The sequence below is a fragment of the Acomys minous genome (assembly GCF_964271855.1).
Source record: "Acomys minous genome assembly, chromosome: 9".
NCBI classification, from domain to species: domain Eukaryota; kingdom Metazoa; phylum Chordata; class Mammalia; order Rodentia; family Muridae; genus Acomys; species Acomys minous.
This window is the reverse complement of record NC_140490.1, coordinates 105121405-105146082: the sequence shown is the minus strand read 5'-3', so window position 1 is coordinate 105146082 and position 24678 is coordinate 105121405. Positions and strand designations below refer to the sequence as shown.

Below are 24678 nucleotides of genomic sequence, written 5' to 3'. Positions count from 1 at the left end.
ATAATGAAAATAGTATTTAGAAAAATACAGTAAATGTATTTAGTTAAAATTCCAATATGATAAAAATAAAGCAATTCCCTAACAATGACACTTACTAGACCCTAAATCCTGTATATATTTAACTACAGTGAAATAGGCTATTTGTCAAATCTATATACATAAGTCAGGTTTAAGTACATAATAGTTCTCTTTGTATTATACTGAATATATTAATAACCTATGTACATGAACAAGTACTACAGGTAATAAAGATAGAAATTCATCCAGATACAATGTAGAGATATTTTGAGGGGATTATTAAGCATATGACTGGCTATTGTAGATTAATATTGATTACTTACTTTGTAGAACATTAAGATAAAATATATTTATAAATAAAATAATTATTAATATATTTGATAGGATGCAAGGTGTTATTTCAGTTTTCTTGTATGAGTTGAGGCTTGTTTTGTGGCCAAGTATGTGGTCAATTTTGCAGATGATTCCATGAGGTGCTGAGAAGAAGGTATATTCTTTTGTGTTTGGATGGAATGTTCTATAGATATTTGTTGGGTCCAATTGACTCATAATCTTGGTTAGTTTCATTATTTCTCTTTAATTTTTGTCTTGATGATCTGTCCATTGGTGAGAGAGGTGTGTTTACGTCTCCTACTATTAATATGTGGGGTTCGATGTGTGGTTTAAGCTTTAGTAATATTTCCTTTATGAATGTGGGGGTCATTAAATTTGGGCATATATGTTCAGAATTGAGACTTCATCTTGGAAAGTTTTTCCTTTAATGAGTATGAAGTGCCCTACCCCATATATTTTGATTAATTTTGGTTGAAAGTCTATTTTATTTGATATTAGAATAGCTACTCCAATTTGCTTCTTGTTTCTGTTTACTTGGAAAACCTTTGCCCAGCCCTTTATTCTGAGGTCATGTTTATCTTTATTGTGGAGGTGTGTTTCTTACATGCAGCAGAATGATGGATCTTGGTTTTGCATACATTCTGTTAGCCTGTGTCTTTTTATTGGTGAATTGAGACCATTAATGTTGAGAGATATTAATGACAAAAAATTATCAATTCTTGTTATTTTGATATTGGTGGTGAGAGAGAGTGTGTATGTGTGTATTTATGTGTATTATTGTATTTTGAAAGATTTACAGTAAGTCAAATTACCAATTTAGACATTATTAAAATTATATTCTTACCCTATTCTGGCTTTCTTTAGTAATTAAATAATGAATATCTTCTTTTAACTTCTCAGATATTATCTGCAATTGAAAAAGAAGAGTTTATGAGAAGTCTAACTCATTCTGCTAAGTCTGATTCTGTTCCTGAGCCTGCTACTCTTGATACACCCATGGATGAATGTATTTTATCAGGTAGGTGACATTCTCAATTATATATTTAAACATTTTTATATGATGTGTCAAAGTGCATTGAAACTTTTTCATTGGAGTACTTATAAATACACAGTTGTTAAAAAAATGTTATATTGAAGATCATTGTCCCACAGTAAAATACTTGCAAGCTAAATTCCAGAATACACAAAAAAAGATATGGGATGAATTAGAGTGGAGATGTGCAGATGGAAATGATATATAATTTTTAGTTAGTTTTTTAAAGAGTCATTCACCATCATGTTTGCTGTAATCCAAGGAGGCAGTGATGGTTTAACACGTATAAGTCAATATATGTAATTCACTGTATAAGTGAACTCAAGGACATAAATCACATGCTCATTTCAATTGATGCAGAAAGGATCTTTGAGAGACTGCAACATCCGTTTATAAGAAATACTGTAGTGAGACTAGGGATGGAAGGAACTTTATCAACATAGTGAAGGTTGTCTGTGGTAAGCTGATAGCTAACATCATGGTAAACATAGTGAAGGTTGTCTGTGGTAAGCTGATAGCCAACATCATGGTAAACAGAGAAAGGGTTGACACATTCCCATTATAATCATAAGGAACAAATGTATCTATTCACCACTCTTTTTAAATATGGTTCCTGAAGTTCTAGCTAGAGGAATGAGAGAAGAGAAGAAAATAAAATGGGCATAAGTAGGAAAAGAATAAGTCAAAACATCTCTACTTGTAAAATACATGATTCTGTGAATGAGAGGCCCCAAAATCTTCTATGCGTGAGAGGCACAAAAAACTCTTCAAGAACTGACAAACACATTCAGAAAAGTGTCAGGTTACAAGTTTAACATACGCAAATCAATATTGTTCCCATATACCAGGACAGACATACGGACTGTGAAAGATATCATGTGCATGAATCTCTCTGGGAAGGGTGGACTGGGGACAGGTGTGGAGAGAAACAGGAGGGCTCAGGCTTGGGGAGAATGGGGGGATAGACAGCTAGAACTGGTGGGCATTTCGGGGGCTAGGTTGAAACTCAGGGCAATACACAATATTATTGTAAATTTCTGGGAAAATTTTAAGGAAAGCTATTTGTAATTTCTATGTACAATCAGATGAGATCCCACATGTGCAAAGTTGCTTGGCTGCTGCCAGCCATTTACATTAGAAAATGGGTGGCCGCTGCTTTAGTATTATGCCTTTACATTCTGTTTTACGGTAAAACAGGTCAGTATGATAGGTTTTGTTCCTCTGAATGAATGCAGACGATGCTGACTTGAGTTTTGAATACTTTGAAGTAGAAGAAAGGTGTAGAAAGTCTTTTGAAGCTTGGCAGGACAAACAAAAAGAACTAGAAGAAAAAGACAAAGAAACTCTCGAAGTGCAGAGTGATATAGAAAAACAGAAATTTCAAGAAGAAGATGAAAAGAGACATTTCTGGATAAAGCAGTTTGAAGTTGAAAAGAAAAAATTAGAAAATCTTCAGAAGGTATGGTATTTTTCACCTCTTAAAAAGGGCACTCTGCCAGACCTCTGGGTTTTTTCCTCCACTATAATCCCTCATACTGTATTATTTGATGCCATCTATAGCTATCACTGATGGATGCCAGCCTATATAGAAAACACCAATCTGACTTTGTAACTCTCCTACTGATGCTACATACTACAAATGCAAGATAAGGCTGGATGTATTGCATTTTTCCTGCATTGTGGTCCTCCAATGTTTCCAATTAAATGATTCCTATTAAAAGCTGATAGGAACCATTTTTTTACTCTTCCTCCTTTCTACTTTCCACCCTTTAATAATTATATTGTCCACCTTTATGTTCTGTTTTCCTCTTGCCACTTTTATGTAATCAAGCTCTTTTACAGACTAGGAATATTTGCTATACTTTCTAATTGATCTCCTACATTCACCTCTGCTTAGTCTTCCAATTCATCCACTCAGTTGCCATCAAAGGAATATTTCTATGTTAATTTAAGTTTATATCCCATGGAAAGATCCCATAGATAATATAAGGTTCAAAGACATTATCACTTTTTGATTGTTAAAAATCTATTTATTAAAAGTAGATTTTTAAATATAATGTTGTTTGATAATGGTTTCACCTCCTGCAGTGCCTCTGTCTCTCCTCCCCTCCCTTCCCATATGGCTCCGTACCATTTCTGTCTTTAATTAGAAGACAAGCAGACATATAAGAAATAATAATAAAAAGTAGATAAAACAAAACCAAACAAAGCAGAATAGGACAAAACAACCAAAAGAAAAACCACAGGAGCTGTACATAGACCCACACTCAATCACACCCTCACCCCACATACACGAATCCCATAAAAACATAAAACTGGAAACCATAATACAAACACAAAGAAAAAATATTGCTACTACTACTATTACTACAAAATTATTATAATAAAGCCCTGACTTAATGTTATGAAGCAAAGAACCTCCAAATATGCCTTTGAGTTGATTTGATATTCACCATCTACTGCTTGTCATGGGGCCTCGCCTTAAGAGTAGTTTGTTTCCCCAATGAGACTCCTTGAAGAAAACTGATTTTTATCTTTAAGGTAGTAATCAATTCTAGATAGCTTCTGGCTTAGAGATGGGACTTGTGTCTACCTCTCAGTGCAGGCAGCCCCATCTGGTACAGTCCTGTGCCGGCACGTGCTGTCACAGTTTCTGTCAGTTCACAAATGCCCCACCCCTTGACTTCTTAGTGTTCTTCATCCCCTCTTGCTCTCATAATCCTTCTTCCTCTTCTGTAGAGTTCTCTGATCCCCGAAGGGAGGAGGGAGTTGATGAATACATCCCCTTAAGGGCAGAGAGTTCCAAGGACTCTCACTCTCTGAGTTTGGTCTCAGTGCATATCTGTTGCAGAAAGAGACTGTTCTGATGATGTGTGATGAAGGCACAGATTGTTGGAGTGTAGCAGAATGTGGCTAGGAGTCACTTTGTTGCTATGTTCCTTTAGCAGAACCGTATTATTTGATTTGTTCTAGGTCCCTGTTATATCGAAGCTCAGGGTTTTGAACTCCTAAGCATCACTGCATATGAATGAGTCCCATCTGAAGGAGTGGACCCTTAGCACAAATCAGATATTGATTTGTTACTCCCATAAGCTTTATGTCATTATTGTACTAGCATATCTTGCAGAAAGGCACCACTGAATACCAAAGGGTTTGGACTTGTATTGGCATTTTCCTTCGTCCTTTGGTAGTATACAGAGTACTTTCTAGTACCATCATGAACAGCAGTCCATGAGGGCTCTAGGTAGGTACCAGCTATACTTCTCCATGTTTAGTGAGTTATTTAGGTATGGTCTTCACTTTATGGAGAGCCATCAGTAGCCTTAGCAATAGCCCGGGTTGTTTGGGGATTCCCATGGTCCTGCAGTGGCTAAGAACATCATTAGGTAACCCATTCCTGGAAATGGAAGCTTCGTTTGCTGAGTAGATCTGTCCATTTGTGTTCCCCGTTATGTGATGATTTCGTTTACCTATCATTCATATGTATATGGAAGCTTCTGTTGTATTAAGTTAGCATACCACCCCTCAAATAGCCTTAATTTTAGACATCTCTCTTCATAGTTCCTCCCTCACCCACCCCCTTCTTTTCCTGCTCCTGTTAGATCATACATTACAGTCCACAGCCTCATCCATCCATAATTGTCTGTTCTATTTTTAGGTTGATCCATGTGTCTTCCCTAGTCCCTTACTCTATACCTAACCCATGTGGTTCTATGACTCTATGCCTTGTAGCTTGCTTATTGAATCTTTTATAGCTAACATCCACATAGAAGCAAATTCCTATCAGATGTCTTTCCGACTCTGGGTTAACATCTGAGAATGATTTTATCTAGCTCCATCCATTTACCTTTGGATTTCATGATTTTATTTTCTTAACAGATGAGTAATATTCCATTGTGTAAATGTTCCACATTTTCTTTATTCAATTTAGCCCTTTACAGACATCTAGGTGTTTCCAGTTTCTGACTATTATGGAAGCAATGAACATGGTTGGGCCAAGTTTTTTTTCTGTAGTAGGATGAAGTGTGCCCACAAAGGGTATAGTTGGATCTTGAGGTAGTTTGGCTCCCAGCTCCTTGAGAATTCACCACACTGATTACATAGTGGCTATACAGGTTCACATTCCCACCAGAAATTGACGGTTGTTTGTTTTATTGATCTAGTCATTCTGACTGTGGTTAAGATGAAATATCAAAGTAGTTTTGATGTGTATTTTCCTGATGACTAAGGATGTTGAGCATTCTCTCTTTAGATCTGTGGCTCATTTTTGTTTTCCTCTCTCTTTCTCTCTCTCTCTCTCTCTCTCTCTCTCTCTCTCTCTCTCTCTCTCTCTTTCTGTCTCTCTCTCTCTCTGTCTCTCTACCTCCTCTCTCTCTTTTAGCTCTGTTGTCCTTGAACGTGTGATCATCCTGCCCTTGCCTCTTTCAACAAATGATACTGGCATGCACCATCACAAACAACCTGTACCCCATTTTTAAACAGCGTTATTTCCTTGGTGCATTTCTTTGAGTTCTTTACATATTTTAGATGTTAGTTCTCTATTGGATGAATGGTTGGTAAAAATACCATTTGTTTTTTTTTTTTTTATTAATTTATTCTTGTTACATCTCGATGGTTATCCCTTCCCTTGTATCCTCCCGTTCTTCCCTCCCTCCCATTTTCCCCTTACTCCCCTCCCCTATGACTGTTCCTGAGGGGGATTACCTCCCCCTCTATATGTTCATAGGGTATCAAGTCTCTTCTTGGTAACCTGCTGTCCTTCCTCTGAGTGCCATCAGGTCTCCCCCTCCAGGGGACATGGTCAAAGGTGAGGCACCAGAGTATGTGAGAAAGTAATATCCCACTCTCCACTCTACTGTGGAGAGTGTTCCGTCCATTGGCTAGATCTGGGTAGGGGTTTAAGGTTTACTGCCTGTATTGTCCTTGGCTGGTGCCTTAGTTTGAGCGGGACCCCTATGCCCAAATCTGCCTATCATAATGTTCTACTTGTAGGCTTCTAGGACCCTCTGGGTCCTTCTACTTTGCCTTTCTCCCATGATTCTCTCATCTAGAATCCCACTAGAATGTCCTCTCCTCTGTCTCAGTTTCCTGGTAAGTGAAGGCTTTCGTGGGACGTGCCCCTTGGGCTAATATGCAGATATAAGTGAGTATATACCATTTGAGTCTTTCTGCTTCTGGGTTAACTCACTCATTATGATCATTTCTAGCTCAATCCATTTATCCACAAATTTCGGGAAGTCCTTGTTTTTAATAGCTGGCGAGGATGTGGGGAGAGAGGAACACTCCTTCATTGCTGGTGGGAATGCAAACTAGTACAACCACTTTGGAAATCTATCTGGTGCTATCTCAGAAAAATGGGAATAGGGCTTCCTCAAGACCCAGCTATTCCACTCCTTGGAATATATCCAGAAGATGCTCCAGCACACAACAAGAAAATTTGCTCAACCATGTTCATAGCAGCCTTATTCAAAAATACCATTTGTGTGCTGCCGCTTTGTTTCTTTGCCTTACAGAAGCTTTAAAGTTTCATGAGACTCAATTTAGTAATTGTTGTTCTTAGTGCCTGTGCTAACCATGTTCTGTGCAGGAAGTCTTTTCCTGTGCCAGTGAATTCAAGATTATTCCTCCAATTTCTTTTCTGTCACATTCAATATATTTGGCCTTAAGTTGAGGTCTTAGATCCATTTGGAGTTTAGATTTGTGTAGAGTGATAATTATGGATCTATTTTCATTCTTTTACATCCAATTTGACCAGCACAGTTTGGTGAAAACACTGTATTTTTTTCCTCGAATGTATTAATGACTCCTTTACCAAAAATCAAGTGCCAATAGGTGTGTGGAATTATTTCTGCATCTTCAGTTTGATTCTGTTAATCAATATGTCTGCTTTCGTGCAAGTAATGCTGTCTTTATTACTAAAGTTCTATATACAATTTGAGATGGTGAGTAGTGATGCCTTCAGCAATTCTTTTAAGATTCAGATATATTTTAGGTATCTTAGATATATATATATATTACTGATAGCTAAGGACTCAGGTAAATTGTCATACTTTGTCAATGTTTATAAATGTATTGAATGTGATTTAATGAATATGTTCTTTGATATTTGAAAATAATAATATTCTGATGTTGTTCTACATTCAGCAAGACCAGGACAAAATGAATGATGAACTCTATAAAGAAGAGAAGATATGGAAAGAGAAATATAGAGAGCATGAGGTACATATTTGTTGTTTTGTATTCATATATTGTTATTCTTCATTTGAACTAAATGATAATGCCTTTTAAGGATATTGAGAATTTTAAGATATGTTGTCTATACAGTATGTAATATAACTTTTTTCTTTCTTTTTTTATTAATTTATTCATATTACATCTCAATGGTTATCCCATCCCTTGTATCTTCCCATTCCTCCCTCCCTCCCACTTTCCCCTTATTCCCCTCCCCTATGACTGTGACTGAGAGGGACTTCCTCCCCCTTTATATGCTCATAGGGTATTAAGTCTCTTCTTGGTAGCCTGCTATCCTTCCTCTGAGTGCCACCAGGCCTCCCCATCCAGGGGACATGGTCAAATATGAGGCACCAGAGTTCGTGTGAAAGTAATATCCCACTCTCCACTCAACTGTGGAGAATGTTCTGACCATTGGCTAGATCTGGGTAGGGGTTTGAAGTTTACCGCCTGTATTGTCCTTGGCTGGTGCCTTAGTTTGAGCGGGACCCCTGGGCCCAAATCTGCCTATCATAATGTTCTACTTGTAGGTTTCTAGGACCCTCTGGATCCTTCTACTTTACCATCCTCCCATGTAATTTAACTTATTTCAACCTTCCTGGGACCAGATCTGCCAGCCTTGATAGTCTGCTGTGGAGCTCCTGACACCACCCCAACCCTTGTCCTGTCCTTCCGTCCCCCAGGCTTCAACACCACCTGCAGTGTTTGCCCAGAGTCAGCTTGAGTCCCAGTGTCTGTTCTGATCCCCTGCTGGGTGGGTGGGTCCTCTCAGAGGACATATATGTTGGGCTAATATCCACGTATAAGTGAGTCTTTCTGCGTCTGGGTTACCTCACGCAGGATGATCTTTAGGGGAGGGGAATAGGGCAGAAGGGGGATATACAACTGGGATATAATGTGAATAAATTATAATAATGTAAAATCAAATAAAAAGAAATTAAAAAATGCCACAAATAGAGAAAAGAAAAAAGAAAGATAGTGAATATCCTAAAAATAAAAAGATACTTCAGTGATTATATCTTTGTGAAACTGAAATTCTAGTTTTTTCTGAGTTTTAAAAGTAATTGTCATGCTAGGAACATTTTATAATATTTGAAAATCTGAAGCAACATTACTTATTTTGACACAGTTCTTTGAGTGTATTAAAGGGTTTTGAATTTAAGGTAATTATAGTTATAAAAATTCAGTTTGTATTTTTGTTTGCCACATAATTCTTATATAAACTTACTTAATCATTTACAAACATAAAGTAGATAAAATTTCCCTTTAGTATCCAATATAGAGTAGATAAGTTACTGTTATCCAACTGAATGTTGCTTCTGTTCTTTATATTTCTTTTAATTCTTCCCTTTATACAGTTCTGAAAATATAAGTTTGTACTATATATATTAAATGTAAAAATCACTAGACATATAAATAGAAAACTTCATTTGAGTGAAAAGAGGAAAATACATAATTATAAATGTTATGCCACACAAATGTTAATAGAAAGGTCTATTTAAAAACAATAACTGTGATTCAGTAACAAAATAATTACACAAATAATATATAAAGGACAATTATATGTATATGTTTTGTGAAAATTAAATGGAACATTAAACTTCCATGGATGAGTGTAACAATATATTAAATATACAACGGGGCATTAGTGAAGCAGAAGAGAATTTAATTGGAAATACGTAAAGTGCTGAACAGAGAGGACAAGGCAGCAGGCAATGTAGGAAGCAGCTTAGGAAACACTTGTGAAAAGATAAATACTTCATGATGGTGATCTTGAAAGGAGAGAGTGTGAACATAGTGGTAAGAGCATAGTGGTAAAGGGAGTTGGTTTTTACTTTTTAAAATATTAATTAACTAATTAGCTAATTTTGAGACAGAGTTTCTCTGTGTAGCACTGGCTGTTTTGGAACTCACTCAGGCTGCCTTTGAAATCAGAGACCCACCTGCCTCATTCTCACAAATGCTGGGATGTAAGATGTGTGCCACCACCATCTGACAAGAGGGTTTGTTTTTCAAATATCACTTTAAAATGAGCACTCCATGATCGTGATCCTCAAGTAGCAATAGATAATGTGAAAAATCACACTGGAAAAACAAAACAAAACAAAACAAAACAAAACAAAACAAAACAAAACAAGAAAAGAAAATCACACCTGGAATATAAAAGTGCAATTACTTAAATTTGGGTAACAGAATTAAGGAAACTTTAGAACATAGGAATAGCACACACTACATAAAACATATCAAAAATAAAACTGACATCTGACTTCTAAACTAAAATTAAGGATGAGGAAAGATATAGCTGAATGACTCCATGATTCAATTACTCACTCCTAGTGTTCATCTCCTGAGTCTTTCGATTTTCTATATTCATTCAGCATTTACTTCTATGTATATTTATGTCAGAAATCATTTTAAATAGTAAAGTTTTCCAATTTTTACCCAGTAGTAAATGTTTTTACTTTAATTTTTTACTATATTTGAGCATGAAATTCAGGCCTATTTCTCTTGCCTGCTGACAATTCAATGATATGATTTCTTTGCATATTTATACATTTTAGTTACTGCAAATTTTATGTTTAACCCATATATTCTTTTGATGCTTTAAGATTTTCACGTTACACATTAGTCTCTGCATATTTAATAATTTTTCAGTGTGTGTCAAACATTTTGCTAAGTGGCTATATATAAAAACAAACAAAAAGAAAACAAACAAAACACCCAAAACCAGAGAGTAATTAATTCCTATTTCCATGGAGATTCTTCTCTCTCTCTCTCTCTCTCTCTCTCTCTCTCTCTCTCTCTCTCTCTCTCTCTGTGTGTGTGTGTGTGTGTATGTGTGTTTTATCTCACAGAAATGGATAATATTTTGTGTTGTATAGCTTTCTTGAGATTTAGAAGGGATAAGATGTGTGACTAGGCCAGCGTTCCCTCATGCTTGTATGCAAGGGCCACCTGTCTTGTTGGTACTCTGCTTCTGAAATGGTCTAATTCTTAGTCTCCATTATCCCAGCATCTGTGTCAGGAAGTTTGAGTCCCTCTCTTACTTGGATTTTGGCCTGTTTTTCCCTTAATGTCTCCTGTGTCATCTTGATTTCAAATGCTTTGTGCTTGTAGATAATCCCTTAATTGTTAATTTACTGGTTCATAACTTGAGAGTAATATCAACTCTACAATGTGACCCAAATCATTTATGCATTTAAAATTAATTTTCTAAAAAAATTGACTTATTTTTCTCAGTGAATTTTATAGCTGTTTCACTCTACCTGTAGGTTTTGTAATACATTTAATATAGTTATAAAATTACTGACTTAGCTGATGCTTATTACTAATCTTTATTTTAGGAACTTATTAGAAACATGCATTTACAAATGGAGGAGGAAAGAACAAGATTATGTGAGTTGCAAGAAAAAGAAAAAGCACGTTTGCTAAACTTGCAACATAATGCAGCTGTAAAAATTCAAGCTAAATACAAAGCATTAGTAATTTACCGAAAATATAGCCCCATCATAAGAGAGCAAATAGAAAATAAGAAAAGGAAAGCACAGGAGCAGAAAGAGAGGGAAGCGAAGATCCGACAGAAGGAGGAAGAAAGAAGACGAAAAATTAAAGAGGAGCAGAAGATGGAGGAGGAAAGGAAGAAGAAGATGCTGGAGGAGAGGAGAAGGCGAGAAAGAGAATATGAAGAGAAGAAGAGCCTCCTGAGACGAGAAAGAGAAGAGCAACGGAACAAGGAGAAAATGAGACAGAGCGAAGATGCCCACAAACTGCTAACCATTAACTGCACTTTCAAGAAGGGAAAGTGCCATGGCAAGCAGCAGGCTGCAGCAAATAAGTCACAGAGTAAGGCTGATATAGCTGAAGAATTAGTGGACACCAACTCAGAGAAGACAGAAGATGCTTGTCTAGTTCAGCAATCCAACAAGAGAGAAAATGTACACACACAGCACAAACAGCTTACATTAAAGGAATCAATAGGAGTAAAATTAACACCAAACCAGGCAATTTTGGCAGAATTAAAAATTAATGAAAATTTACCAAAACTGAAAGTGAATGAAAACAGTGAGAATTTATCAAAAAAGCAATGTTCAGAAAAACTAGCTAACCAAGAAATTGTCTTCAAAAACACAGACCAGAGAGGGGAATGGAAAAACTCAGACCTAAAGGAAAATGTGACTCAAGAGTGCCAGAGACATGAACTAAAGCCTCAAAATCACAAAGAGGAAACCGTAATGTATGACACAAAGGAGAATGCAGGGCAAAAAAACCAAAAAATGTTTGCATTCAATCAAGAAATGAGTGAAGAGGACAAAAATGAAAGACAAGAGATCAAAGGTAATCAAGAGAGATTGGTTGAAAAGAGCAAGAAAATGGAGATAACACAGCAGGAGAGTTCACTGTATGGGGAGAATAATACTTCATCTGTTTCCACACAGAAAGACCCACCATCACTAATATTAGAAAATCCTAAATGTGCAGAAAGAAATGTAATACTAGAAGACAAAGAGATTGGTGTAAAATCAAAAAGAATTGAGGAACTGCCAGAAGACAGTGTGCTAACTGGTGATGCTGTGGTCCTTAACTCAGATGCCTCGGTGATTACAGGAGGCAAGACAGACCAGCAGGGTCCTACAGAAGGCAGGACAGACCAGAAAGATCCTACAGAAGGCAGGACAGACCAACAGGGTCCTACAAAAGGCAAGACAGACCAGCAGGGTCCTACAGAAGGCAGGACAGACCAGAAAGATCCTACAGAAGGCAGGACAGACCAGCAGGGTCCTACAGAAGACAAGACGGACCAGCAGGGTCCTACAGAAGGCAGGACAGAGCAGCAGGGTCCACCAGAAGGCAGGACAGACCAGCACGGACCTACAGAAGGCAGGACAGAGCAGCAGGGTCCACCAGAAGGCAGGACAGAGCAGCAGGGTACTACAGAAGGCAAGACAGACCAGCAGGGTCCTACAGAAGGCAGGACAGACCAGCAAGGTCCTACAGAAGGCAGGACAGACCAGCAGGGTCCTACAGAAGGCAGGACAAAGCAGCAGGGACCTACAGAAGGCAAGACAGACCATCAGGGTCCTACAGAAGGCAGGACAGACCAGCAGGGTCCTACAGAAGGCAGGACAGACCAGCAGGGTCCTGTCTCAGGCATACTTGCTTCCAGTTCAGAGTCTGGCAGTCACAGTGCAAATAGCCCCTTGCTCACTGAAGAAGGAGAGGACACACCTAAATGTGACAGTAGAGAAAACCTGGAACAGTGGGAGCCAAAGAAGTCTGAGAGCAACAGTGCCCTGGCTTGCTCTGTTTCACAGAGAGCAGTTTTATCTTCAGTTGAGGAAAGGAGACTAGCTTGGATAAAGTCATCTAAACCTTGGTCCGAAATCTTTGAACAAAATCAACTCAAGAAAATCATTAAAAAAAAGAGACTTGTGAAGTGTCCAGCAAATACAATGCCTCCTTTGGATTCCTCAGCCATTCTTCAGCATGGCCCTTGGGATACATTACAGCAGGTATTTATGACTTGGCAATACTAGTTTTATATTGAATTAAAATTAATTGTCTATAATGCAATTTTTCCTTTCAATGGTTTATATATAAGAATTCTGCCTCCTAATAAATGTAGCTGCTAATGAAATGCTAATTAAATACTGTTTCATTTCAGAGAATCTCAAGTTTTTAGGACCTTACCAATCTCAGCAGTGTAAATGGCTTTGATTTATATTTTATGATGTCTCAAGCCCTGATTCAAAGCCCTATTGGAACATGTGGCCATTATGTCTGTATTTAGATAAGGACACTTAATGCTTTTGCTGTTCTATTGAGGAGGACACTCAGGCTCCGTTAATATGGAAATAGCTCTTAGCAATGAAAGACGGAAAATCCTAGATTTCCTGTATTACTATGTTTTTTAACCATATGCCATATAATCGTAATCACATATGCTGGCAACAGGGCTGAGTTTTCTTTTTATTTTTTCCTGTTCATTTCTTTCTTTTCTTTCCTTTTGGTATTTGAGACAGGTAGGTTTTCTCTGCGTAGCCTTGGCTATTTGGCTGTCCTGGACACACTCTGTTGACCAGGCTGGTTTCAGGTCTCTGCCTCTTTGAGTGGGAATTACAGGCATGCTCCACCATGCCCCAGTGGTATGGTTCTTTCTTTCTTATCTTCTTTCTTTCTTTCTTTCTTTCTTTCTTTCTTTCTTTCTTTTGTTCTTTCCTCCCTCCTTCTCTCCTTTCCTTCCTTTCTTCCTTTATCTTTCTTTTTTAAAATTTATTTATTCACTTTACATCTTGATCATAGTCTCCTCCCTCTTCTCTACCTGGTCCCCCTCTCCTGCTCCTCAGAAATGAGGAGCTACGCCACATCTACCGCATACAATACATCAGGTCACATCATGACTGAGAATATCATTTCCACTGAGGCCTGGCAAGGCAGACTGGCCAGAGGGAAGTGATCAAAAGCAGGCCCCTGTTCCCCTTACTAGGAGACTCATATGAAGACCAGGCTGCTCATCAGTAGTGGGGATCACGGAGTCTGAAGAGGCTGCGTTCTTCCCAGGACTTCAAGTGGAGGAAGGAGAACACCACATCACTCACAAAAATGTACCCTGCCTACAAGATATGCAGGCATAAAGATAGAGCAGAAACTGAGGGAATGTCCAACCAATGTCTGGATCAACCAGAGACCCATCCCGTGGGAGAAAGTCAACCTCTGACACAATTAATGATACTCTGCTATGCTACCAGATGGGAGCCTAGCATAACTGTCCTATGAGACTCTCCATGCAGCTGTGGATCAAAACAGATGCTGATACTCACAGCCAAATATCAGGCAAAGAGCTGGAAGTCTTGTAAAAAATTGAGGGGGGGGGCAGAGATAGAAGGATTTGGAGGGGACAGGAGTTCCACAAGAACACCAACAAATCCAATTAGCCAGGGCCCAGTGGGGCTTGTGGAACTGAAGCAGCAACCAGGGACTATGCATGGACTGGATTTATGCCCCTAACACAGATGTAGCCAGGGTAGTTTTCTTTAAGACATCAAAACTGACGTATAAGAATATTTTCATGGTCCAATGCCTCAAACAAGTTACAAGTTTTATTTAACTGTAGCTTATGAGTAAAAATTTATTTTAGAGACATATATTTAGACCTCAGTTTTAAGCAGTATAGTTTTTAGCTGACACAGCTGTGCTCCAGCACTTGATCAAGTGATTATTAGAGTCGATTGGATATGGTGATACCTGACTATCTTTGAAGCTAAAAATCAAATTCCAGGTATCTAGTATTAGATTGAATCAGGGTAGAAATTTCAGACCATAAGAACTCTGGCACTGGTTTCCCAGAGACTGTCGGAGTTATGTTTTAAATGTTGCAGACTATCTAAAAATCACTGGGCCACAAGACTACTCATCACACATAGAAACTGAATGTGAGTCAGGAGAGAGAGGTATGAGGTCCATCTATCAGTGTGCAGGCAAACTCTACCATGCATCAGAGAGAGACACAAATCAATGCCCCTTTGTGTCTTGGTTGGAGTCGGAAGCCAGCTTCTGGCACTGTGTTTTCAAGATGGGATGGAAGGCATGGAACCAATGATCCACTCTCTGTGTCACCAGCTCCTAAGACATGTAGGGACTGCCTTACTCTCTAAAGGGACCATGATTCTGAAGGTCAACTCATCAGAGGACACTAGTCCCTGCATTGTAAGGGTGGATGACAAACGCCTTCTTATATAACAGAAGAGGGCTACAGCCAGTGAGCCAGTCACAACTGGCCTCATATCCTCTAAGGTGACTTTTCATTAAAATGTGCTTAAGGATTTCAAGTCTTTTTATACCGTTATGTTTTTTTGCCCTTATTTAAAGGAAATGACAAGGTCTTGCTGTGGAGCACGTACTGGCCTTAAACTTGGATACCCTGCCTCATTCCCCCATGTGCTAGGATCACAGGCCTGAGCAACCATGGGTGTTTGTCCTTTTTAGTACTTCAGGCCGTTCCCAGGGCCTTGTTTCTGCCACTCAAGTGTTCTCCTACCAAGCTACCCCCAATACTATACACCACTTTTATACAGACATATGCCTAGACAAATAAGCATATTAATAAATAATACAGTATTTTATTCACTTGGTAAGTTTCCATTTGTCTAATATATTTGACAATACTTACTGGTGAGCTGAACAGAAAAACACAGCCTTTGTCCCTATGGACATAAGCAAAGAAATGCTCCATAAACTTTGACTACAGTAAATAAGATAACTGATTTTTCTGTGAAAGGAGAATAAATTAATGGGGTTTGTTGATATATTTTCTTTGTGTGCTAGGGGACTAAACTATACTAGCAAGAACTCTACAACTGAACTATATTCCTTCCTCTTTTGTAAGAAAAAAATATTTTGAGACAGGGGCTTCATAGAATTTCCCAGGATGGCTTTGCGCTCACTGCACAGCATTGGTGAACTAAAGTGTTAGATTCCTGTCTCAACCCCTGGAGTACTCGGGACTGCAGGTCTGCACCGTCAGTTCTGGATAGTGATGAGGTTTGGAAGAGACCTCTTGGTCAGAGAAAAACAACATAAGGAACAAGAGCTAGAACTGACACAATAAAATGCCATCCATTTCCTAGTCAGTGTTTGGCCATGGCTGCCAGCTCTGTACACTCTGTACGGCTACATGTCAACGCTCTCCATGGGTCTTCGCTAGCTTTTTCCTGGATGATTCTGTTTCTGGGGCCATTATTTTAATAGTTTCCTTTCCCTAAGTTTGTTTCAGCCTTCTCCATATAATATTATCCATTACTTGAAAAACTTTCCTCATGTACACATCTTAGAGCTAGCTACAGGTGGCAGTTCTAGGCCTACATACAGTATAAGGGAGTGAAACCTAAGTAAGAGGAACCGTGCTATTATTCCCTCTTACTCATTGGTCTCTGCCCTATCAGTGAGAAGAATCCTAACCTTTCTCCTGGATGTTTCTCCTCTTCACCCCCTGTTCTTTCTTGAGAACTCCTGTCAGTTTCCACAAATGGAGAAGTAACTCTCTGTGCAGTGATTCTAAATGTGGGGTTTGCATAAGGTACACTGTATATCAGACATTTACATAACGATTCACAGCAGTAGCAAAAATACAGTTATGGGGTAGCAACACAACTTTATGGCCGGCGGTTACTACTACATGAAGAACTGTACTTAGAGGGTCACAGCATTAGGAAAGTTGAGAGCCACTCTCCTAGAGCAAAGCCTAATCAGGGTCTTCTAACGTGCTAACTAGGTATTTTTCTTCAATAGATTGAATAAATATTATCTGCTATTTAAGCCTCTTTTTTTCATAACAGGGTTTCTCTGTATAGCCTTGGCTGTTCTGGACTCACTCTGTAAACTGAACTGGCCTCAAATTCATAGAGATCCATCTGCATCTGCCTCTCATGTATGGGGATTAAAGGTGTGCACCACCACTACCCAGCTATTTAAGCCTCTTAAGAGATGTGGTCAGCACTATAGGTAGGCTGATTTGATTAGCTGTATTCTACAGACCTCTACTGTACTTTCACTGTCACTAAAGCAACTGATGCAAACTACACTTTGCTTTGAAGCATCAAATATATTTGATAAAAGTGAAAAATAAGTGTTAATGTGTCACAAAAATACTAAAATACTATGAAATACTTTTTTGTTCCCAGAAAGTTTCTGTAATTATTCTGTTTGACAGATAGTTAACCATAGTCTTTTATTCCAACTTTTCTACTTTGCTTTTCTAGTCATTTAGTGTCATATCTCTGAGCTTATCATGACCTCTAATACCATCTTCCAAAGATTCTTCTAAAGTGGTGAGGGATGAACTATACTTCTCCAAGGGTTAAATCCAAGAATAATTGATAATTAAATCTCTAAAATATATGGCAATCTTAGGTTTTATGTATATATGGAGAGGAAGATGTCAAGTATTTCATAAAATATGTATGGTTAAATAAAAACTAATAATCATAAAATAATAAATTAATCTTGGCTTTTATAGGTGAGACAATTCATTCTCAAGCAAAATGAGCTTTAGAACACAAAACTTCCAAATGTTTTTGTACTTTTCCTTCAAGGCAAAAGAAAATATGACTGCTCTAAATATATTTGAGCATTGCTACAAGATGAGACAACTCATTATTTTTTAAATTTGAAAACATTTGGTCTAACTCCTTTATGACCCAGCTGATATTTTTCAAGCCGACCAAAGAGTGTTGGACACATGATTACTAATTCTATATTGACATTAATGTGAGGGATGTGGAGTAATTTTAAGCATGTGGCTACTATAATGCATATGTCAAACAATGAATATAAACTCTTATTTTGATGTCATATGCTTGGAAAACTTTAGGGTGGGTATAAGCTACATTCCAATTTTAAAAGATTTCTTTAATGTTCAAAGAAACAGAAGAAGTACTGTGAAACTGCCCATACACAGTCAAAGGTTGCCAACATAATCTTCATTCATGAATTTTAATGAATTTAAACTACAGAAAATAGAGAGGTTGCCCTGATCAGTAACTAAATTTGAACATGAATATATAGTTATCTGAAATAGGCATGTTACCAAACAAAGCAAAATAATGTGTTTTATTGCCAATCAACTTTCATTATTATATAGCTGGCTGTAATTGTCAAATTTTGATTTATTCACAGTTTAAATGTTTTCATTTTCTAGTGCACGGCCACTTCTCTAACTATAGAATTCATTTGCTTGCATTCATACCCAGTAAGCAGTACATTTGTCATTATCACTTAAGTGGATGATACATTTTCATTCTGAAAAGAATTGGAAGGTTATTGGCTGCAAGAATTGCTTTAGGTAATGAATACTTGGTGCACTCTAAGATGATTTTGAAAGTAGAACTTTTATTTACCTAAAGTGTAAGAAATATGGTATTATTTTTGCTGATTAATCAAGAAATAGGCCAAATGTTGTCTGTATATATCTCCCAGTGTATGGTCCTGCCAGAGATCCAGGGATCTCAAAGCATGGACCGAAAATAATTTTTATACTTATCTATAAATATAGATAAATTATATAGATAAATATATATAAATTAGATATATATATGAATAATATATTATGCACTGAAAATAATTTCCAAACTTGATAAACAACAACAAAAATTTGCTAAAATTGCAAGAAACCTAATAAGGGATTGCCACATTGCCTGCATGTATTTTACAGCTGAGCTCAAATTGATTGTGAATGTTTGCATTAACTTTTTTTGGTATAGCGCAAGAAAAAGAGACCAGATAGCTGGACGTAATCTAAGTTCCTAACAAAGGTGGGATTCAACATATACAGTTACTTAGGTGAACTTTTGAAGACCTTTGTGAGGCTAAAATAATCTATACTGTGATGTTCAACAGTGTCACTCATCACAATGTTCTTGAAACCTCCAGGTTAAAGACATTACGTTTCAGGATTTGCCTGGCTGTAGTCTCTCTACACTAGCAGACTACTCAAATCTTCAGCTCCTGTGTCTCCGACGCTGTGGCTTAACTTCCTTGCACAGCCTGAGCCACTGCAAAAACCTTAAGTACATCGATGTGCAGGCAAGTTGCTTGTTTTACTATAGCTTACCATACAACAAAAATTAAATAGATTCATGCTTGTATTTTAGAAATGCTAAATTTGAAGAAGCCATAAAATAACTTGATACACGAGGTTTAAAGCAAGGACCATGGGCATAAATTCCTAGGGACCAGATAGAGGAGCTGTTGATAACCTAAGCCCGAATTTATTTTGTTTTGTAAGTGGTGTGGTGACTGTAACAAATAACAATATTCTTTAAAATAGAGTTATAAGAAACAGCCATGTGATTTCTTGGTATTCTGCAGCTAGGAATGGCTGAATATTTCCTACTGTTTGACTTGGTGTCTTTAATGATTGTCACACGTTAGCTGGGTTGAGAATTTACAAAACCTATTTTTTTTATTGCCTTAACAAAGAGGTTTCAGAAGTTTAGACTATCTTGTGATTGTTTGAGGGTTGTTGTTTCCAAGCCTGAGTGTTCAGCCAGACATGTACCAGTGTGTAAGTGCATACCAAGCACCTGTCTGCGTCTTGTCGCCCAGTGTTTTCGTTGGCTGAGCTCTGAGTTCATGTAAGAGGAAAACACATATGCGCCAACATTAGGTTATCATGTTTCTTGGAGACGATCAAACTGACATTCCTTCACAATCCACCATCTTCTACTAAGTCACATATAGAAAATAGGTTCACGTCCCACGGACCAGCAAATCTCATCAGTTTATGCCATCACTTCATGAGCTTTGCACCTAAGTCAGATCCAGGTAGAAGAGGAGCTTCTCAGTGCACTTTCTCAGGTACATTGCGGAAGAGTGGTCCCTACAAGGCAAAGGGCTGCAAAGGAAAGTGCAAAGACATCCTCCCTCAGACACACTGGAATAATGGTGAGAGCAGGCTCAGTGACCCACTACGACATTCCCGTCGAAGAGCGCCAGCATCAGGACCAGTAAATAATCTGTCCTGTTCATTCGGATTGTTCAAAACATTTGGTTTTATTGTCCTCAACATTCATTTAAAACATTAAACAAATGGATAGCTAGCTAATTCTTTGTATGATACTTAATTTTCCCTCTAGGTAGTACAGTTATTTGCATGATTATTTTAGAAATGACTTAAACTTCGATTTAGACATTACATCTCAACCTTAATATTTTTGAAAGGATTAAGTAGCATATTCATAAGGCATTGAAATAAAACTATTCCATTCCTTCTTTGCTTTAGGAAAACCACATTGAGACCATCAATTGTGAAAACTTGGAAAATCTCTGTGTTGTTCTTCTTAATAAAAACCTACTGACTTCTATTCATGGTTTCGATGGATGCACCAACATCCAAAGCCTTGAACTTTCACATAATAAGATCACTCGAATCAGTAAGAGCAATTTTAATATTTAAACCTTTATTTTGCATAATTGTATTTTGCTTCATTCACTCCTTTTTAGAATTATCCCCTCCAACTCACTAGGGAGCTATCTTCATTGATAAAAATGTTCACTTCCAAGTATGAACACCTTAGTTTGATCTCCAGAAGATTGAGGTAAATGCCCGGTGGGTAAAGTGCTTGCCGTTGAAGCCTTAGGACCTGAGATTGGAGCAGAGAATCCATCTAAATGCTGCATCAGTGTGGGGACCTACCTGTAACCCTGGTAACCGGAGGTAGGAGACGAGGGATCTTTGGTATGAGATAGCTTGTGGGGTTAGTCCTAATAATGAGCTCTGGGTTTAATTGAGAGGTTCTCCCTCAGTGGATAAGATGCAAGAGCAATGCAGGACAATTCCCTCAACATCACTCTCAGGCCTTCACATGCACACGCATCCACAGTATTTTAACATACATCCATGCATTTTAACATGCATAGAGCATACACACTACATACACATATGTGCACACACATGGAGAAACATGAGAAATGAAAAACAAGTGCTACGTTGGAGCAAGCGTTTGTAATCTCAGTGGTAAGGAAGTAAAGACACCAGGTGGTGGTGGCACCCGCCTTTAATCCCAGCACTTGGGAGGCAGAGGCAGGCAGATCTCTGTGAGTTTGAGGCCAGCCTGGTATACAAAGGGAGTCCAGAACAGCTAAGGCTACGTGGAGAAACCCTGTCTCGAAAACCATTAAAAAAAAAAAAAGATAAAATATTCCTATAAAGCCTCTTAGGGAGAAAGGGTTATTTTGGCACACAACTGAAGGGCATAATCCGTCACAATTGGGGCATCTTGTTGGCGGGACCTTGAGGGAGCTGGTCCCCTTGTATCCACTTATATCTCCTCATGTTCCTTTCTGCAGATTCTGATACGTATTTTAATTGACTCTGTCTTTGTAAGTTGTCACTTTTTTGAAAATTTACATTTATTGCTAAAAAGCTTTCTTATTATTCTTTCTTTTCATTTCCTTCTCTTTTTCTCATAGCCAGAGTAAAATTCACATTTCTGCTGTTAGAAAAGAAAACATCCTTGTTTTTCGCCAGAGTAAAATTCACATTTCTACTGGTGTTTTTCAACACCATCTTTTTTTCAATTGTCTTAAAGGACATATATTGAAAATGTGATTCCCTCATATTCTGTTCCTATGTTCTTCTCCCATATACTTTCAGTCCACCCATGAATTTTCTCAAATGGAAATACTGACACTCTGGCTGCAAACTTTTTGTTTTGAAATTCTAGTGTAAATACGTATAGAAATTTTTTTTAATGAAGGTAACAACCTTGATCATGTATTACTTTGTGGGTACACACTAGCGTATTGAAGTTAAAAATAAAAAAACAAACTGTTTTTATGAAAGAAATGATAGAATAAGCATTTTAATTGGCAGTAGTGCTGTGTGGGAATTTGTATAAGCAATGGTTTTCCTGGGACAGGTTATCTATAAGATTTATGTGAAAACTGCCACAGCTCTAATTGATGTGCCTGAGGTATCTCAGTAGTACAGAGCAAACAAGGCTAAGATGTCGCTGCTGTCTGTTGGGTGCAGTGAGAATGCTGTATTTATTGAGTGTGAGGAGACTGTATATTTGCAAGTGCTTTCCTGATGATCGGTGTAGTCTGTTTCTCATCTCCAGGAACGGCTTAGAAATTCTGGTCAAGCTAAGTGAAAGGACAGATTTTGTCATTTGTGTGAAATACTGATCTTAAGAGTTCTCACAGAGGAGCACAAAAATGGATTGGTATTTAGAAGTCAGTAAGTTACAATTCCACTGTATAATATTTCGTAAGGAGGTGAAATAAAATTGGCCTGGAAACCATGCTATTTTATGTTTTTGGTTTCAAACTTTCCTGGTTGCCAGTGCTTTGTTGTGCACAATATGCTCACTTGAACTGATATTTACATTAGAAAATATGATTTTTATCTGACTTGTTCTTCAGGCTTAAGTGGACAAGATTAGCAATTTTACTATTATTCTCTTTAAAGCAACTCATTTGCATTTAAAATTAGTTCACTACTAATTAAATAATACAATGCAAAGAGAGACATGAAATACTTAGATTAATTTCAAAATATGAGGTGCTTTTTTTCTTTTTACAAAAGTAACGGTAAATTCAAGTGACGAAATTGGTTTTATTCTTTTTACTGGATTTGATATCTAAGTATATGTATGTACATTAATATCTATGGGAACATATATTTTCACTATCATAATTGAAATATTTGTAAATTTAGTGGCAGCGTTAAGAATGCTGCATAAGAAAGTACATATTATTTTTAATCAATGAAGTAAATAGGTAAGCAGCTCTTTTGGAGTATTCACCTTTTTTATTAATTAAACATTTTTATTTTTTACATATACATTTATATTATTACACATGTATACAATAAACCACCTACAGCAACAAGAACCATGACACAATCAGGAATTATATAAATGTTACATTCTTAGTGCTTTGGTTATTTGTATTTGGCAGCCTTGAAGAGAACATCTTTACTATCTTGGTGCATCTAAAATTGTGAGTGTAGATCAATCTCCATCGCATCTTGTCATTATCAACCTAAAACATCTATCTAGAATTAAAAGCACCTTTGTACAAATTGTGTAGTAACATAAAGTGCACTGTTTATGTTTCTATATTGCTAGGAACTCAGAACTATTTGTAAGGACATTACCATTGAAGAGGAATTTGACATAATCTGGAGTCATGTGTGTTTATTTAACATAAGCACATAAAAGCTTACTGCTCAAGTTGTCCCTAGAGAATTAATTTTTATCAGAGCACAGATTTGGTTATTCTTCTGTTATTTAAATGCTTTTATTTTCTTGCATTTTCCCTTAATAATTTAATTTGGTTGGCCTGCAGGTAAATGGGGTGGTTTGGTATAATCTGTACAAATACTGTCTGCTTTTGCCTAAAATTGATAAAGCATTTGCTTTCCACTTGTGATCTGGAGGAATAATTCTGCATGGAATTTTGTTGCTGGTGGCTAAAGTTTCTAAAATTGGCTTACAGAAAATTTTTAGCTTTTGAGTTGTCTTGAAGTGGTTTTCTTTTAAAAAGACTCAATGCCAATGGAAAGCAGATAAGTTTTAGGCAAGGGATAATCAAGTAGTCTGTATTTCTCTCAGTTTCATCTTGGCTCTTAATGACTTCAACAGAAACATTAAAATTATATTGTTCTTGGAAATGACTGTTTTATAAAAAGTTTTTTTATGAAAAGAAAAGTTTTATAAGTCTCATTTCCAGAAAATATAATTTAATGTAACAGAAAGAGGGAGCGTTTGTCCAAGTAATTTAATCGTGTTCAGCTCACTGGCTGCTCACATAGAGCCTATGGGGTTGGTGGGGACGAATCCTCTCTTCCTACTCACACTTGATAAATCCAAGGCGAGGACCCTGAGGTAAAGCAGGTGAAGACACTCTCACAGCAAAGGATGCGTGCAGGATTTGAGAGTTGGAATTCATTCTATTGCCTTACTTTAAAATTGGTCGGTTTTTTTTTTAAATCATAATATAATAACACCAAACATCTGCAACACAGCTCCAGAAGCTAAGGCTCAGAGTCATTGTGCAAGTTGTGACAAAAATATATCAAGATTAGCTTTTCTCCCAAAAGATGTATTTGAGTTAATGAAGGATAAGTAAAGTAAAACTTGGAGACATTTTGTAAGTAGAAATGTTTTCATTATTATTCCATGAATTTTTGAGTCCACTAGATGGCACTAGATCACCTTTTGAAAAGCACAGTCTTAGTGTTATGTAAAGAATTGCAGGTAGAGAAAAAGCTGACCCTAGGTTTTTGCCTAACTTGTGGTGAAATTATGGCAAGTAGCCATATTTGGATAAGTTCCCTGACTCCTCTTTCAGTGTTCTGTTTCTGTACTTCACTTATGACACTTGAGAACTTTGAACTGAAATTAAAACTCTTAATGTCTGCAGAGCTATGTGTAGGTATGGATAAAAAGTCCTTAGGCATAGCCGTCTTTGTAAAGCTGAGAGAACTCAGCCTTCAACATTATATTTAGAGAAAGCTTCCAGGCTACTTTCACATCTTTATTTTTGCTGTTTATTTCAGGTGA

At 37.3% G+C, this 24678-nt stretch overlaps 1 protein-coding gene across 12 annotated transcripts in view; it reads left to right on the top strand.

Moving 5' to 3' along the window:
• LRRIQ1 (leucine rich repeats and IQ motif containing 1) overlaps positions 1–24678 on the top strand; it is a 172396-nt gene that overhangs the window by 5045 nt on the left and 142673 nt on the right. For all 12 annotated transcript variants that reach the window (XR_014782046.1, XR_014782047.1, XR_014782048.1 and 9 more), the window contains 6 exons: positions 1252–1369; positions 2620–2843; positions 7529–7603; positions 10960–13125; positions 19040–19192; positions 20391–20541. Coding sequence is in view for 9 of the 12 variants with exons in the window: in XM_084796363.1 (XP_084652489.1) it covers positions 1252–1369; positions 2620–2843; positions 7529–7603; positions 10960–13125; positions 19040–19192; positions 20391–20541 (2887 nt within the window). In the remaining 3 variants the exon portion in view is untranslated. The remainder of the gene's footprint in view (positions 1–1251; positions 1370–2619; positions 2844–7528; positions 7604–10959; positions 13126–19039; positions 19193–20390; positions 20542–24678) is intronic.